This window comes from Salmo salar, chromosome 07 (assembly GCF_965601325.2).
Source record: "Salmo salar chromosome 07, fSalSal1, whole genome shotgun sequence".
NCBI lineage: Eukaryota > Metazoa > Chordata > Actinopteri > Salmoniformes > Salmonidae > Salmo > Salmo salar.
Genome location: NC_138297.1, coordinates 28,990,628 through 29,007,240, shown reverse-complemented (window position 1 = coordinate 29,007,240; position 16,613 = coordinate 28,990,628). Strand labels below are relative to the sequence as shown.

Below are 16,613 nucleotides of genomic sequence, written 5' to 3'. Positions count from 1 at the left end.
TGTGACGTCATTCTTTTGACACAATGAAACAGCTTGATTGAAATTAGTTTGAAATACACACCTTGCCTGCTGGAACATAAGAGATCAAGTTGTACACGACATGAACCAACAAACCAGTGTGACATTTATTGGACAAATGATAACGGTGGACCAGGCTTCTGGTAAGTATCAAGTTGACGTGTGTGTGTGTTCACATTCTGGGCTGAGGGTGTTACTAAGTCGCTTCCTGTCACTGTTATAAGCCTACAGCCTCACATGAGGAAATCAAATCCACCAGTGTGCTTCTGAAGAAAAGGTTGAGAACAGTAGCCACTGTTCATTTGTCAAGGAGTCTTTTGAACGAGGACAGGAGATCGGGCTGCTAAGATGGAGCTTTCCGAGCCTGGAAGGTGTAAACTAGACTGTATGGACTCTGAAATATCAAGTAAGGGGGTTTCCCTCACCAAAAGTACTTTGCTGTGTCTCAGTAGCCATGTTTGTCTGATTGAACTTTGTACAGAAAATCTAGTATGTCAATATGCTCTGTTATTTTGTTCACTTATTGACAAGCTCCGTGCCTGTGATGTACATTCAGTTGCTGTGTATGTAGGAAATGTGCTATTTGAATAAATGTTATTTTTAGTGTACCTATGCATCCATGATCCATCAGTACTTCTGTTCCTGATAAATATATTTTAATTCTCTCCTATAAGTGCACCGTCTTATTTCTGTCATAGCGCTAGAGAGGTATCTTTATCTCTATCTGCACCTATAGGTTCTCTCTCCAGGATGTCATTGACCCGGTCTAGCCCGGGTACCCCTGATCGACCTTCCCACCCCGCAGCCCCCGGGCCCCTCCAGGCACCTCTCGGCCCTGCCTTGGTCCAGTTCCAGCTAGGCCTCTTCAGGGAGGTGGTATGGGTGCCTAGAGGGCAGCTCAGCTTTCGCCACGCCAAGAGACTGGCGGCAGAGATCATAGAACGCAAGGTTAACATCCACAGCCAGCCCCCCCCCCCCCCAGTCTAGAATGGTTTAGCCAATTTCTTTAACTATTGGTGTGATGCAACACAGTAGCTAAAATGTCTTTCTCTGCCTCTCTCTTTCTCCCTCTCTTTCTCTCTCTCTCTGTGTGTGTGTGTGTGTGTGTGTGTGTGTGTGTGTGTCTCTTTGTATGTCTGTCTCTACCACACCTCAGTGAGAGATAGCCCTGTTACTATGTCAGCCAGAGGGGCTGCTGTGTGGTTTAGCTGTGTCTGCAGCTTACTTTCCAACCACAGACTCTCCTCCTGCATCTCTCACACACGCACACGCACGCGCACACACACACACACACACACACACACACACACACACACACACACACACACACACACACACCTATGGTTAGGTTTAAGGTTAGGGTAAGGGTACAGATTAGGGTTAGGGGTTAGGGAAAATAGGATTTTGAATGGGACTGAATTGTGTGTCCCCACAAGGTTAGTTATACAAGTGTGTTTGCATGCGTGCGTGCGTGCGTGCGTGCGCGCATATGTGCAATGTACTGTGTGTCTGTGTAGGTGTCTTTGACCATGGTACTTGCCTACGGAGCAGAAAGAGGAACTGTCCCTCCCTACCTTCAGGCTATGCTCAAACCCTACACCCCAACCCGAGCACTCTGTTCTCTCACCTCTGGTCTCTCAGCTCCCACTCAGCCCAATCCAAGCTCTTCTCTGTCCTGGCACCCCAATAGTTGAACCTGCTTTCCCCTGAAGCTAGGACAGCAGAGTCCTTGCCCATCTTCCGAAAACATCTGAACCCCTACCTCTTCAAAGAGCATCTTAAATAATCCCACAGCACCCCCCCTAATAATTGTGAACTAACACTTGCACTTGACCTTTTCCCTCCTTAGTAGCTCTGACTTTGCTGATAGCTACTTTATTGAGGAAAAATGTATTTATTATGACTGTGATATGTGGTTGTCCCACCTAGCAATCTTAAAATGTCTGCTAAGTGTCTGCTAAGCGTCTGCTAAGTGACTTAAATGTAAATCTTTGTGTGTGAACCTGTATGTGGTCTGTGTGAATCATCTGGAAATCCCCCCCAGAGGTCATTGCACTTTGCCTGTTTTTGGTAGCAAACATACAAACAAACGGTCAGAAAGCCTGGAAATGAACCCACACTCAAACTTGTTTCCATGACATTTGAATATCTAACGACAATGACGCTTGACATCCCTCACATTGTTCCATGACCAGTCTCTCTCTATATTGGCCTCCTCACTAAACACCCACTGTCTGTCTGCATGCTTTTGATGATGCATATCCAAATGATAAACCAGACAGAACCACACTGATTGATTGATCATGTCTCTGGGTATTTTAGGCTCCAGACTGCAGTGTGGTGGGTGTAGGGGAGAAGATCCTCCTGTTTAGACACCAGCCTGGCTCAGAACACCTCCTCCACAGACTCACAGACCAGGATCCACTGCAGGACGGTGACCTCATAGAGGTCATCCTCTCAGGTCAGGCTGGGGTTGTGTCCCAACTAGCATCCTATTCCGTTTATAGTGTACTACTTTTGACCGCGTATTGAATCTACTTACTTACTAGTTTAACGCCTCGGTCAGACCGACAGCGTCATTGAATTTTTGTACGCCAGAAGTACATTCATTTCCAAAGGAACGCTGCGTTTGCCTTGCAGCATTGTGTTGCAGAGACAATTGCAGTGTGTTCTGGGTTGTGGTGCATACGATTTATCCAACGTATGCATCAAATTGTAAGCGTAGACTTGACAGAACTAGTAGCAAAAAGTGAATGTTTAACTTTTATCGCACACATATCCACACACATTTTGGATCATGAAAAAAGTTGGAACTGCAGCATTTATTACACAGCATTGATGCAATAACGCTGTCAGTCTTATCAAGGCATTAGCGTCCTAGGTTAATGAGTCTGTCTGTCACTATAATCTGCTCATTCTGATCTGACTCAGGATCAGCTGCTGTGACGGAGATGAAGACCCGCCCACACTCCCTGGCTGTCCAATCATATCGCACCCCCACCTTCTGTCACCACTGTGGTGAGATGCTGTGGGGACTGATACGTCAAGGGTTAAAATGTGAAGGTAAGGAATTGGATACAGCAGTACTTTTTCTGTATATCCCTATCTTTAATCACAGCGAGCAACTCCAGTATTTATTTAATGTTGAATTGTATTCAATTCTTAGTCGTATATATCTTTGTACCTCAATCTATTCAGCAATTCTCAGATTCTGTCTCAATTATGTCTCATCTCTCTCTCTCGCTCTCTCTCTCTCTCTCTCTGTCTCTCTCCGTAGGTTGTGGGTTAGACTTCCATAAGCGCTGTGCGCTGCAGTTGCCTAGTGACTGTAGCCGCGCACGGCGTCGTGTGTGTGGCCCCAGCCTGTCCCTGTTCCCCCCTGGCAGGCCCCGGACGCACTCCCTCTCCACACCTGCAGGAGGCAGTCTAGAGGAGGTCAGAATTCTTGGAGATATAGTGAGCTCCAAAAGTATTGAGACAGTGACAAATGTTTTGTTGCTTTGACTCTGTACTCCTGCACTTTGGATTTCAAATGCTAAAGGTTAAAGTGCAGACTGTCAGCTTCAATTTGATGGAATTTTCATCCATATCGGGTGAACCGTTTAGAAATTACAGCAGTTTTTGTACGTAGTCCCTTCATTTTAGGGGACCAAAAGTGTCGTGTATTAAAGTAGTCAAAAGTTTAATATTTGGTCCCATATTCCTAGCATGCAATGATTACATCAAGCTTGTCTCTACAAACTTGTTGGATGCGTTTGCTGTTTGTTTTGGATGTGTTTCATATTATTTTGTGCCCAATAGATATGAATGGTACATTCATTTATATTTGTAAATAAGAATAGAATATGTTTCTAAACACTTCTACATTCATGTGGATGCTACCATGATTACGAATAGTCCTGAATGAATTGTGAATAATGATGAGTGAGAAAGTTACAGACGCACAAATATCATTCCCCCAAGACATGCTAACCTCTCACCATTACAATAACAGGGGAGGTTAGCATTTTGGAGGGGGTATGATATTTATGCCTCTAACTTTCTCACTCATCATTATTCACGATTCATTCAGGATTATCCGTAATCATAGTAACATCCACATTCATGTAGAAGTGTTTAGAAACATACACTGGAGTGGCTGAAGTCATAGACCTGCATGCGTTCTATTCTAATTCTATGTCAGCAACACTCATCGTGTATTCACATGGATACACCTATAACTATTTTACAGGGCAATATTGGGTGGTTCTAACAGTAACTGCAGAACCTGAAAATCTCTTTTTTTATCTCTTTTTCTTCCTTTCCTTTCCCTCTCTCTTTTTTTTTCTTCTTCTCCCTCACCCCTTCCTCCCTCTCTGCTCTCTTCCCCTCCGCGTCTAGATCAGTATGTCCAAGCCCAGGTCCAGACCCCCGTCATGGACAGATCACCCGGTGTGGCTGGGGGTGGGCCAGGGAAAGGATGGTGAGACAGGCAGGGCCAGGGTGCCCCACACCTTCCACATCCACAGCTACACCAAGCCTACCGTGTGCCAGCACTGCCGCCACCTCCTCAAAGGCCTCTTCCGCCAGGGCCTACAATGCTCCGGTGAGATGGGTCGTCATAGTTCAGATAGGGTGTGTGGTTATGGGTGCAGGTGATAGATTTCAGGTTTTATTTTAAGGGGGGGCGGGGTGCTTTCTCTAGTCGTACGTTTCTGGAGCGGGTATGTCGATCGCTTGGTCAGATTTCACATTTTGTGTTATTTCTGTGTCAGTCGCCTTGGTGTACTGAAGGTTCACCTCTCTCTTTCTCACACTCCCTCTCTCTGTCCTTCTCTCGCTTTCTCTCGTTCTCTCTTTCTCTCCCCAGACTGTAAGCTGAACTGCCATCGTCGCTGTGAGAGCTCCCTGGTCCCCGCTGACTGTCCTGGAGAGAGGAGGAACACCAATGGGGAAGGAGGTGAGAGACAAAGTCTCAGCGCAAGACAGGCCACTGAACTTATTAACCAATGGAGTCCATGTCGAACGTGCTTCAAGGAAAAGTTAAAAACTCTATTTTTGATGTAAATGTCCGGACACTTGTTTAGCGATTCTTTCCGTTGCCGTTTCTAAAAGGACATATTTGAGTGTTTTTGGAGCCTTTGTTCAGGTTTTTCTGTGCCCCTACAACTGCAGAACAAGCATGAGGAAGTATATTGCCGGTGGGGTAAGTTTCTCAAAACCATTAGAAAGAAATCACAAAAAAAGTGTCTGGACACTTCTATGACATTTACATCAAAAATAAAGATTTGGTTGAAAAAAAGTGAAATTGTCCTTAATAAAATGATACATTCCATATACATGTTTTGACAAGAGAGTAGAACTGCCATACTTCTCATTGACACAAACAGTGCCTTAGTAGCTTAATATTGATGTAGGAAGTGTTGTGACTCAGACTCAGTGTCCAGTCTCGGCTACAAGAACGACACAGAGGATGATGAGGAGGATATGAGCTTGAGTATAACATCACTAGAAGACGATGACGACGAGCCGTCTACTGAGATTCCATTTGCTGAGAACAAGGAAGTGGGACATCAGCCACCAATCATGTAAGATATATATATATTTTTTAAATGGCTATGATAGGATGTAAAGTTCAGTATGTTTCCATTTTGAGTTTTGATGATGATAATAATAATTTGAATATGTAGTACATGAGTGTCTGTCATTGAAGTTGTAAAAAAGTTATCTCTCTTCTTTCCCTCGCACTCTCTCTCATCTCTCTCTTTCTCCTTCCTTACTTCTCTCTCTCGCTCTCTCTATATTACTCATCTTATCGGTTCCTCTCTCCCTCTTCTCCCTCCCTCCCTCCCTCCCTCCCTCTCTCCCTCAGTCCATGTTTCAGTAGTTATATTCCTCTAATGCGGGTAGTCCAGTCAGTCCGTCACACTAAAAGACAGGCCAGTGGAGTACTGAGAGAGGGTTGGCTACTGCATCACACCAACACTGACACACTGGTGAGAACACATACGCAGGCAGGCATGCACACACACACACACACACACAGAGAGAGAAAACATTCACACAGAGAAAACACTCACACCATACTTTCTCATTGTTTCTGTCAGAGGAAACGTCATTACTGGATATTGGACTGGAAGAGTATCACTCTGTACCAGAACGAGATCAACACCAAGTACTACAAGGTTGGTTCAGTGGGGAAGAAAGATCCATCTATCATGCTATCATTTACCATCCAAGGCCAGTCACAGTCACCTCAACACTACAGTACTAACCTCTTGTGGCCAAATAGAACATCAGCAAAATGTGTTTTTCTTCCTCCCTCCCTTCTCCCTTGTCTCTCACTCTTTCCCTCCCTTTTCTACCCTTCTCCACACCCTCTCCTGTCTCCCTTCCTCTATCTTCATTCCTCCCTCCCTCTCTAGGAGATTCCTCTATCTGAGGTGCTGCAGGTACGAGGCCCCGCCCAGCTGTCTGTCCCCTTGTTGCCCGGCAACAGTGCCCACTCCTTCGAAGTGGTGACGGGCACGCTGGTGTACTGTGTGTTGGCGGGCCGGGATGGACAGGCCTGGGAAACCGCCGTACGCCAGGCTCTGATGCCCGTGCTGAACAGTGGGCAGGTGGACAAACAGGGACAAGGTGAGTCAGAGAAGTAGCATGTTTGGACTGGGGTACTAGAGTATTGTTCAGAGATAGACCAATGACTGACATCAGAGCCAAGTATTTACCCCCACAACTCACCTCCATGGTGTCCTGTGTCAGTTGGCCAAACTCCCTAAGGGCTCTGAGGGCCATGCCACTGGATGGTCTCTCACATTGTTTTTCATAAAGGCTTCAAAGTAAAGTTGGCATCATCCTCATGCGTGTTAGACTTAGTTCCATGGTCATGTTCTTTAACAATGGTGAGATTGACAATTGGTGCTTTTAATAAAGAGAGAACTCTTTCTGTTATAGACCATGAACCCCAGAGTGGAAAAAGCCCGGTAAGTGTGTGGGGTGGGCGGCTGATGGATCTATATGGAGTACGAGCTCTCGAGTCTCATTGTCTGAAATGGATAGATGAGTAACTTAACACTGTGTGTGTGTGTGTATTGCTCGCATTTTGTGTTTATGTTTGTGTGTGTGCCTTTTTATGTTTGTGTGTGTGTCTTTTTATGTTTGTGTGTGTGTCATTCAGGATGTCAGCTCAGTGTATCAGATCTTCACTGATGAGGTGCTGGGTTCAGGACAGTTTGGAGTGGTGTATGGAGGTGGGTTTGACGTTACACTGGAAGAAATACTTTCTCTGCCGTTACCTGTTAGGCTCAATGAGCTCCGTCTATTCAGATTATATGTAGGGTATTATCATTGTATTACTTGGCTAGCTGAGAGTCTACTCTCGTCCCCAGGCACCCACAGACAGTCTGGTCGGCCAGTGGCCGTCAAGGTCATCGACAAAACCCGTTTCCCTACCAAACAGGAGAGACAGTTGAGGAACGAGCAGGCAATTCTACAGGTGACTGTTCTAGATTTGTTTGTTTATGTTGCGTTTGTGTCACAGGGAGGTACAGTGTTTGAAATGAACATCCCGTTCGTCAAATTAGTTTCCCCCTTTCAATGTGTGCGTGTGCGTATGTGTGCAGAATCTGTCCCACCTCGGTATAGTTCTACTGGAGGGCGTGTTTGAGACCATGGATCACGTATTCATTGTCATGGAGAAGCTCCATGGAGATATGCTGGAGATGATTCTGTCCAATGAGAAGGGCCGACTGCCAGAGCGCACCACACGTTTCTTGGTTACACAGGTACTGGTCACATAGTGGTAGGACACAGACTATTTCTTCAGCAGTCTGCGGTATTCAAATAGTGCCTCTAGAGGGGGGAGAGTAGTGCCTTTTTAATAATACGTTTGATGCATACGTCAATATGTGAAATTCAGTTGATTTTGAATTCTTTGTTGACTCATAGACTTGTGTGTGTAGATTTTAGAGGCCCTGCGCTACCTGCACTTCAAACACATCGCTCACTGTGACCTGAAACCTGAGAATGTACTGCTGGCCTCCCCAGACTCTTTCCCTCAGGTCAGTGTGTGTGCGTGCGTGCGTGCATGCATGTGCATCAATTTGTCTGTGAAGACTGTCTACTTTGTAAAATAACCCTTCCATCAGACTTTACAGCGTCTCCTCTCCCCTCAGGTAAAGCTGTGTGACTTTGGTTTTGCCCGCATCATCGGCGAGAAGTCATTCCGCCGGTCGGTGGTGGGCACGCCGGCCTACCTGGCACCCGAGGTCATCAGTAGCCACGGTTACAACCGCTCGCTGGACATGTGGGCGGTGGGTGTGGTCCTGTACGTCAGCCTGAGCGGAACGTTCCCCTTCAACGAGGACGAGGACATCAAACAACAGATCACCAACGCTGCCTTCATGTACCCCCGCCTGCCCTGGTCTAACATCTCACTAGAGGGTAAGTTTGTTCCCCTGGTAGGACCAATGCAAGCAAAAGAGTCGCATAATGATTATCAGTGATCCACCACCATATTTTACAGCTGGTATGAGGTTATTTTCTGTTTATGCATATTTCTTTCAATGGTGAACCCACCACTGGTTTGCGTGGCCATAGAGCTCTACGGTCGTCTCATCTGACCAAAGCACCTGGTTCCAATCCAAGTGCCAATGCTGTTTTTAGCAATCTCCAGGCGTTTACATTTGTTGGTTGCTGAAGTTTTGGAATGGAGGTGGAATGGAGGTGGTGTCTAATTGTAGTTTTGGAATCTTGGTGACCCCAAGATGCCACCACTTTCTGGAATTCTCCAACTGTGGCCCTTGGAATTTTCTTTGCCTCCCGAACCATCTTCCTCACTATGCGTGGGGAAAAGATACACATGCGTCCTTTACCAGGCAAGTTTACCACTGTTCCAGTGGTAAGTGGTATACTGTATTTCCTTTTTTAGCCGTTTGTACCTGATTTATGAAGGTCAACAACCATTTCTCTTTTCATTTGTGAGTTCTTTGCCTTTCTCCATGGTGGTGGATGACAAATGTATTTTACATGTGTGTTACCTAATTTGTATACCCCAGTGAAACAGGAAGCCATGGATGACCACAATACAGTTCATAAAGTTTAGATGAACTTAAAGTTGAACGTTAATGCAGATTTAATTTTTGATAAGATTCTTAAGAAGTGGCAATCATTTTGAGACCTATCTTTTTGAGATATAACAAGTATTACTTGTTAAAGAAAATCAATTTTTCTGGGCAAATTGTATTAGTGAAAAATAATATAATTTTCAAATTGTTCTGAGCGTACAATATAGCTCAGTATTTTTTATTATTTTTTGTTTATCATTATCAAGGATGCCAATAATTTTGGAAGTGAGTGTATGTATCAATTTGACTTCATGACTCCTCAACCCCCGTTCTCTGATGGGTATAGTGGCTCGCCCAGGAAGGTTGTTTCACAAAAGTGTCTTCCTCAAAAATATTAAGTAGTCTGTACCCCCGCCTGCCTTAGGCTAACATCTCACTGGAGTGTAAGTCTTTACTCCCGCCTGCCTTGGGCTAACATCTCACTGGAGGGTAAGTCTTTACCCCCGCCTGCCCTGGGCTAACATATCACTGGAGGGTAGGTTTTTACCCCCACCTGCGCTGGGCGTAACATCTCACTGGAGGGTAGGTCTGTACACCCAACTGCCTTTGGCTAACATCAGGGGTTTTAAAAGTAACATTCCCCCTAGTGTTTTGTCTAAGGTGGGGTGCAGAAATCAATGAATCAGCATTCAAACATCATTTTATTTCTTCTTTATTTCCCTGGGCTAACGTTTTATCTGTGTTGAGGTAGAATCAGTCTCTCATGATGTTCTCATCGCTCTCTCTCTCTCTCTCTAGCTGTGAGTCTTATCAACAACCTGCTCCAGGTTGCAGTAAGATGTAGGTTCAGTGTGGGAAAAGCACTGGGGCACCCCTGGCTACAGGTAAAAGACCTCAACTTCTCCTAACAGAAACACTTTAAGGCTCAGACACACCAATGATATTGACTGTTGATATGTACTTAGCACCTCTTGTTGGCAGTTCACTTTTTGTTGTTCACATATCACAGATACACCACCGATGCAATAGTCAAAATACTCTAGACCACCAGGTGGCAGTAGCTTGTTTGGGTTGTCCCTGCTGTAGATAGCTAATGTTAGCCAACTAGCAAGATTCTCTAATAATGTTGCTAGCTAGTGATAATTTGTAGTAAGCCCTTGTTGATATGAGTCAGATGGCCACAACTAGATAACTAGCAACATTATAATTAAATCCCAATGGATTGTTTTGTTGTTGTGTGAAGCAGCTGCCTGTAAGTCAGTGAAGCTAGCTACAGTTGAAGTCGGAAGTTTGCATACACCTTAGCCAATTACATTTAAACTCAGTTCACAATTGCTGACATTTAATCCTAGTAAATATTCCCTGTCTTAGGTCAGTTAGGATCAATACTTTATTTTAAGAATGTGAAATGTCAGAACAATAGTAGAGAGAATGATTTATTTCAGCTTTTATTTCTTTCATCACATTCCCAGTGGGTCAGAAGTTTACATACACTGAATAGTACTTGGTAGCATTGCCTTTAAATTGTTTAACTTGGGTCAAACATTTTGGGTAGCCTTCCACAATAAGTTGGGGGAATTTTGGCCCATTCCTCCTGACAGAGCTAGTGTAACTGAGTCAGGTTTGTAGGCCTCCTTGTGCTCGCACACGCTTTTTCAGTTATGCAATTTTCTATAGGATTGAAGTCAGGGCTATGTGATGGCCACTCCAATACCTTGATTTTGTTGTCCTTATTAAGCCATTTTGCCACAACTTTGGAAGTATGCTTGGGGTCATTGTCCATTTGGAAGATCCATTTGCGACCAAGCATTGACTTCCTGACTGATGTCTTGAGATGTTGCTTCAATATATCTACATAATTTTCCTCCCTCATGATGCCATCTATTTTGTGAAGTGCACCAGTCCCTCCTGCGGCAAAACACCCCCACAACATGATGCTGCCACCCCCGTGCTTCACGGTTGGGATGGTGTTCTTCTCCTCCTTTTTCCTCCAAACATAACGATGGTCATTATGGCCAAACAGTTCTATTTTTGTTTCATCAGACCAGAGGACATTTCTCCAAAAAGTACGATCTTTGTCCCCACCGTAGTCTGGCTTTTTTATGGCGGTTTTGGAGCAGTGGCTTCTTCCTTGCTGAGCGGCCTTTCACGTTATGTGGATGTAGGGCTCGTTTTACTGTGGATATAGATACTTTTCTACCCGTTTCCTCCAGCATTTTCACAAGGTCCTTTGCTGTTGTTCTGGGATTGATTTGCACTTTTCGCACCAAAGTACATTCATCTCTAGGAGACGGAACGCCTCTCCTACCTGAGCAGTATGACGGCTGCATGGTCCCATGGTGTTTATACTTGGGTACTATTGTTTGTACAGATGAACGTGGTACCTTCAGGCGTTTGGAAATTGCTCCCAAGGATGAACCAGACTTGTGTATGTCTGCAATTTTTTTCTGAGGTCTTGGCTGGTTTCTTTTGAATTTCCCATGATGTTAAGCAAAGAGGCACTGTTTTTGAAGGTAGGCCTTGAAATACATCCACAGGTACACCTCCAATTGACTCAAATGATGTCAATTAGCCTATCAGAAGCTTCTAAAGCCATGACATAATTTTCTGGCATTTTCCAAGCTGTTTAAAGGCACAGTCAACTTAGTGTATGTAAACTTCTGACCCACTAGAATTGTGATACAGTGAATTATAAGTGAAATAATCTGTCTGTAAACAATTGTTGGAAAAATGACTTGTGTCAAAGTAGATGTCCTAACCAACATGTCAAAACTATAGTTTGTTAAATAGAAATTTGTGGAGTGGTTGAAAAACGAGTTTTAATGACTCCAACCTAAGTGTATGTAAAATTCCTACTTCAACTGTATGTTGTGATACTGAAAATAATGACGATGCTAACTGTTAAGCTAACGTTAGCTAGAATTCGAACTGGCACTGGCAGTGGGATAGTGGAGAGTGAATTCAATTCTTTATTATTCATCTTGCTATATAGCTAGCTTAGTAGGGCATTTAGTGTTTTGTACATTGTGCTGCACTTACACACCCATTCGATTCATATGAAGTGTTTGTGACTGCATTGGTCAGTTAGCAAGCTATCGTTAATGCGCTTGTGCACATTTTCAAGCCTAACAAAAAAAACACTTATTCAAGCACAACACTCCTTAGCTAGATGTACAACAAATAATGTAATGCTTTATTGTCTTAGTTAGAACAATTCTGATAAAAGGGAGAGGATTACACTGGTTGTCCTTAAGCTCTTTTTTGTTTTTTATTTTCTTGTCACCTGTTGTCTCCCTGCCACGTGGAGGTTCGTGCTTTCTGATTGGCTTAAAGTCAAGTTGTCGGACACTGCTGAGAACTGCGATTCTCAGCAGTGACCGACAGGTTAGTAGAAATTACAGGTTTGTCAGCACCAGTATGCAGCAGGTAGCCTACGTCTTATTCTAGCAAGAGAAGGAACGGCCTCCCACTGTGCTAAGCATAGCCGCGGGAAGTAGGGGTGCTGCAACATCCCCTGATAAATCACAATTTAAAAAATATCTTGTTTGTGTCTGACATCTTAGACAAACTGAAAACATCTCAGAGCAGTTTGTAAGGCAATGGGTATAGCCTATGTGGTAGCCTAGTGAGAAGGATAGTCAGTTTGTAACTCATTATGAATGGCCAGTCATTGACAAGCCATCTCTAAATTTCACACTTCTTTCTCTCTCTCTCTCTCTTTGTCCTTTTCTACTCTCCCTCTTCCCCCTAACCCTAACTCCATTCCAGCTCAACACCAACCCTAGCCATAACCAAACCCTTCTAACTCTTAACCATAATCTTAACCCTATCCTTAATTCCCCAGGACTTCCAGTTGTGGTGTGACCTGAGGGAGTTTGAGAAGAGGATGGGCTGCAGGTACCTGACCCACGAGGGGGATGAGGACCGCTGGAGATGCCACGCCCTGGAGAGGGGCCTGGTCTTCCCCTCTCACCTCACCTGGACCCCCGGGTACGATGACAGCCTGTGACCCTAGGCCCAAATGTCAAAGGTGAAGGGTCGGACAAGATGGCTTCTGGACTACTGGTGTGTTTCAGTGGTCATCAGCATAAACAACTGTCTGGACGCTGTTAGTGGAAGGTGGAGTGGTGAGTCTGTTTCTATAGCAGTCTCGTATAAAAAGATCACCGGAAGAGATTACGACTCCGGATTCGGACGCAGTGACAATTCCTGGACTTTATGGTGCCCTAGTGATGCCAGCTCTTGTAGTGGTTATTGTTTAATGCATGATAATATTAGGACTAATGTTTCAGGCCCTCTGTGCCCCAGAGTAGTAGTTTACCAGGATCACAAGGCAGGTTCTCTGTCCTTCTACAAAATGCATCCTTCTATGACCCTCCTCCACAGAGTTCAGACAAATTCACTCAGCCCCTCTATCCTACGTTTTGGCGGTATTGGTACGATACTGAGATGTGTAAGCCTTGGTAGAGGTGATGGTCTACATACACTATATTTACAGAAGTATGTGGACACCCATTCAAATGAGTGGATTTGGCTATTTCAGCCACACCCATTGCTGACAGGTGTATAAAATCGAGCACACAGCCATGCAATCTCCATAGACAAACATTGGCAGTAGAATGGCCTTACTGAAGAGCTCAGTGACTTTCAACATGGCACTGTCATAGGATGCCACCTTTCCAACAAGTCAGGTCATCAAATTTCTGCTCTGCTAGAGCTTCCCCAGTCAACTGTAAGTGCTGTTATTGTGAAGAAGAAACATCTAGGAGCAACAATGGCTCAGCCGCGAAGTGGTAGGTCACACAAGCTCACAGAACAGGACCACTGAATGTTGAAGTGCGTAACTGTCCTCAGTTGCAACACTCACTACCATGTTCCAAACTGCCTCTGGAAGCAACGTCAGCTTCCAGAGGCATAAAATGGATTTCCATGGCCGAACATACGCTCACAAGCCTAAGATCACCATGCACAATGCCAAGCGTCAGATGGAGCGGTGTAAAGCTCGCTGCTATTGGACTCTGGGGCAGTGGAAATGCATTCTCTGGAGTGATGAATCACTCTTCACCATCTGGCAGTCCGATGTCCAAATCTGGGTTCGGCGGATAACAGGAGAACGCTACGTGTCCCAATGCATAGTGCCAACTGTACAGTTTGGTGGAGGAGGAATAATGGTCTGGGGCTGTTTTTCATGATTCAGGCTAGGCCCCTTAGTTCCAGTGAAGGGAAATATTAACGCTACAGCATACAATGACATTCTAGATGATTCTGTCCTTCCAACTTTGTGGCAACAGTTTGGGGAAGGCCCTTTCCTGTTTTAGCATGACAATGACCCCGTGCACAAAGCGAGGTCCATACAAAAATGGTTTGTCGAGATCGGTGTGGAAGACTGGCCTGCACAGAGCCCTGACCTCAACCGTATCGAACAACTTTGGGATGAATTGGAACACCGACTGCAAGGCAGGCCTAATCTAATCGCCCAACATCAGTGCCTGACCTCAGTAATGCTCTTGTGGCTTGATGGAAGCAAGTCCCAGCAGCAATTTTCCAACATCTAGTGGAAAGCCTTCCCAGAAGAGTGGAGTCTGTTATAGCAGCAAAGGGGGGACCAACTCCATATTAATGCCAATGGTTTTGGAATGAAAGGTTCCTCGAGCAGGTGTCGACATACTTTTGGTCTTGTAGTGTATGTGATGTTTTAACATTTTCCTGTGCATTTATTTTTCAAAATGTTTGGATCATAAAACTGTCCACTTGATGGCGCTATTTGCCAAACAATAAACAGCATTGCTAATCTACTCAATAACTTGCTTCATTTTCCTAGAAAATCTTTAGATAATGATGTATTGTGTTTAAGATCCACTATCTAGAGTGTAGAATAGATTAAAATAATGCTACTGTTTAGGGGGTTTATAAAGGTTTTAAAAGGGTTTAAATCTGTTCTCTCGCTCTCTCTCTCTCCCTCCTTCCCTATAACCCGCTCCTTAGGCAGATCCCTCCCATACTCCTCTCTCTATCTGTGTCTGACTGTGTGTTTGTCTGTCTGTCTCTTGTTCTCTATCCCCCTCCAACTTCTATCCCTTCCTCCTTCCCTCTAACTCCACCCCTCCCACACTCTCGTCTGAGGAAATGAAACTGATCGGAGTCTATGGCCTTTTCTCATTTGGGCATAGAAATAGTACACACAGAACAGATCTACGGCTTCTTGGACTTGCTTTCAATGAGCATGACAGATCTATAAAACGCATGTTGTGAGTTTGGTTGGGTCGGAGGAAGGGAGAGAAGTTGGAGAGAGAAAAAGAGGGACAAATAAAGTAACAGGGTTGACCGTAAACAGGGTTGATGACTTCATCTTAAATAAGCCATAAATCCCCTTGTGACAGGGGGATGGAATGTTGTTGTGTGCAACAGGGAAGGACAATTGAATGTAAGCTTCACCAAAAAAATCTATAAAAAGTGAAATATTTCTAGCCTGTCTATCTATGGGTAACAGGGTTGACCTTTTCTACTCGAAGCGCTCAGTTTTCCACCACTAAACACCAGCAAATGTCTCACTTGCTTTTACACTGTGATTTGACTATTCAATGTTCATGTAACAGGGTTGACCTTAAAATCAGGGACAGGTTTAACTAATAACATGAAATGCATAATTATCTTCATCAATTACTTTGTCAAAGCAACAACATAACTTTACATTGATGGTGAAAATTATGGGGTTAAGTAGGTTAAAATCTTCCTGGAAGTCAGAGGATGCACAGAGGGACATGTAAATATGCGGAATTTTGGCACTTTAGCATGTCTTTATTCATATTAAAGTGTACTCCATTTAATATAACATGCTTTTAAAATTCAATATTTGTGTAAAATTTCTATTTCAAATATAAAAAGGCACTCATTTTGTGGAATGACCCAGTTACTGCATTGAGGGCTGCTGGGATCAGGATGAACAGAAGGCCGTCTACAGCTACCCTCAGTGTAGACAGACATTCACTCCGAGGCATGCTCTGAGGAAAAATAATATGTTGGCTGAGGTGATGCAGAAACCGAAGAAGACAGGACTCCAGGCTGCTCTTCCTCCTGCTCGTGTCATGCTGGACCTGGAGATGTAACCTGTGATTTCTGCACTGGGACCAGAAAGCAGAAAGCCCTGGTGTCTGTCTGCGAGACTTGCCTCCAACCTCACTACGAAATTCCTGGATTTAAGAAAGCATGAGCTGGTCAAAGCCTCCACATATCTGCAGGAGCAGATCTGCTCTAGTCATGACAAACTGCTGGAGGTTTACATGTATACTAATGAACAATGTATCTTTTATCTGTGTGTTATTTTATTTTAGCAGGGATTTCCATTGTCTTTTTGCAATGGAGTCCTGCATCTGACAATTACACAGCAATGCTATGGATGAACATAAAGGCCATGATGCAGTGTCAGCTGCAGCATAGAGGACTGAGGTAAAACAAGTCAAACAAACAGTTAAAGACATGCTTCGGACCTTTGGCGACTACTAAGTATTTTTTTAAACCTCCCGCTTTGGGTGGGATGTTTCAATGTGCATA

General features: G+C 44.3%; 1 protein-coding gene across 1 annotated transcript; it reads left to right on the top strand.

The window, feature by feature from the left end:
- Window positions 1–145: 145 nt before the first annotated feature.
- On the top strand, window positions 146–14,857 carry LOC106608995 (serine/threonine-protein kinase D3). The gene is made up of 19 exons (XM_082977526.1): window positions 146–424; window positions 755–966; window positions 2,341–2,479; window positions 2,950–3,081; window positions 3,296–3,453; window positions 4,399–4,603; window positions 4,868–4,957; window positions 5,432–5,585; window positions 5,870–5,993; window positions 6,105–6,182; window positions 6,423–6,636; window positions 6,952–6,980; window positions 7,175–7,247; window positions 7,386–7,492; window positions 7,620–7,781; window positions 7,959–8,057; window positions 8,172–8,439; window positions 9,861–9,946; window positions 12,907–14,857. Exons 1-19 carry the CDS (start codon window positions 367–369, stop codon window positions 13,069–13,071), a joined length of 2,553 nt encoding a protein of 850 aa, XP_082833652.1. The 5' UTR covers window positions 146–366; the 3' UTR covers window positions 13,072–14,857.
- The last annotated feature ends 1,756 nt before the right edge of the window (window positions 14,858–16,613 follow it).

Bases quoted from the DNA above. Each gene is read 5' to 3' on its own strand.
- LOC106608995 (XM_082977526.1), top strand. From the start codon at position 367: ATGGAGCTTTCCGAGCCTGGAAGGTGTAAACTAGACTGTATGGACTCT. The intron at 967-2,340 runs GTTAACATCCAC...TGGGTATTTTAG, and splicing joins CAGAGATCATAGAACGCAAG to GCTCCAGACTGCAGTGTGGT. The intron at 8,440-9,860 runs GTAAGTTTGTTC...CTCTCTCTCTAG, and splicing joins GTCTAACATCTCACTAGAGG to CTGTGAGTCTTATCAACAAC.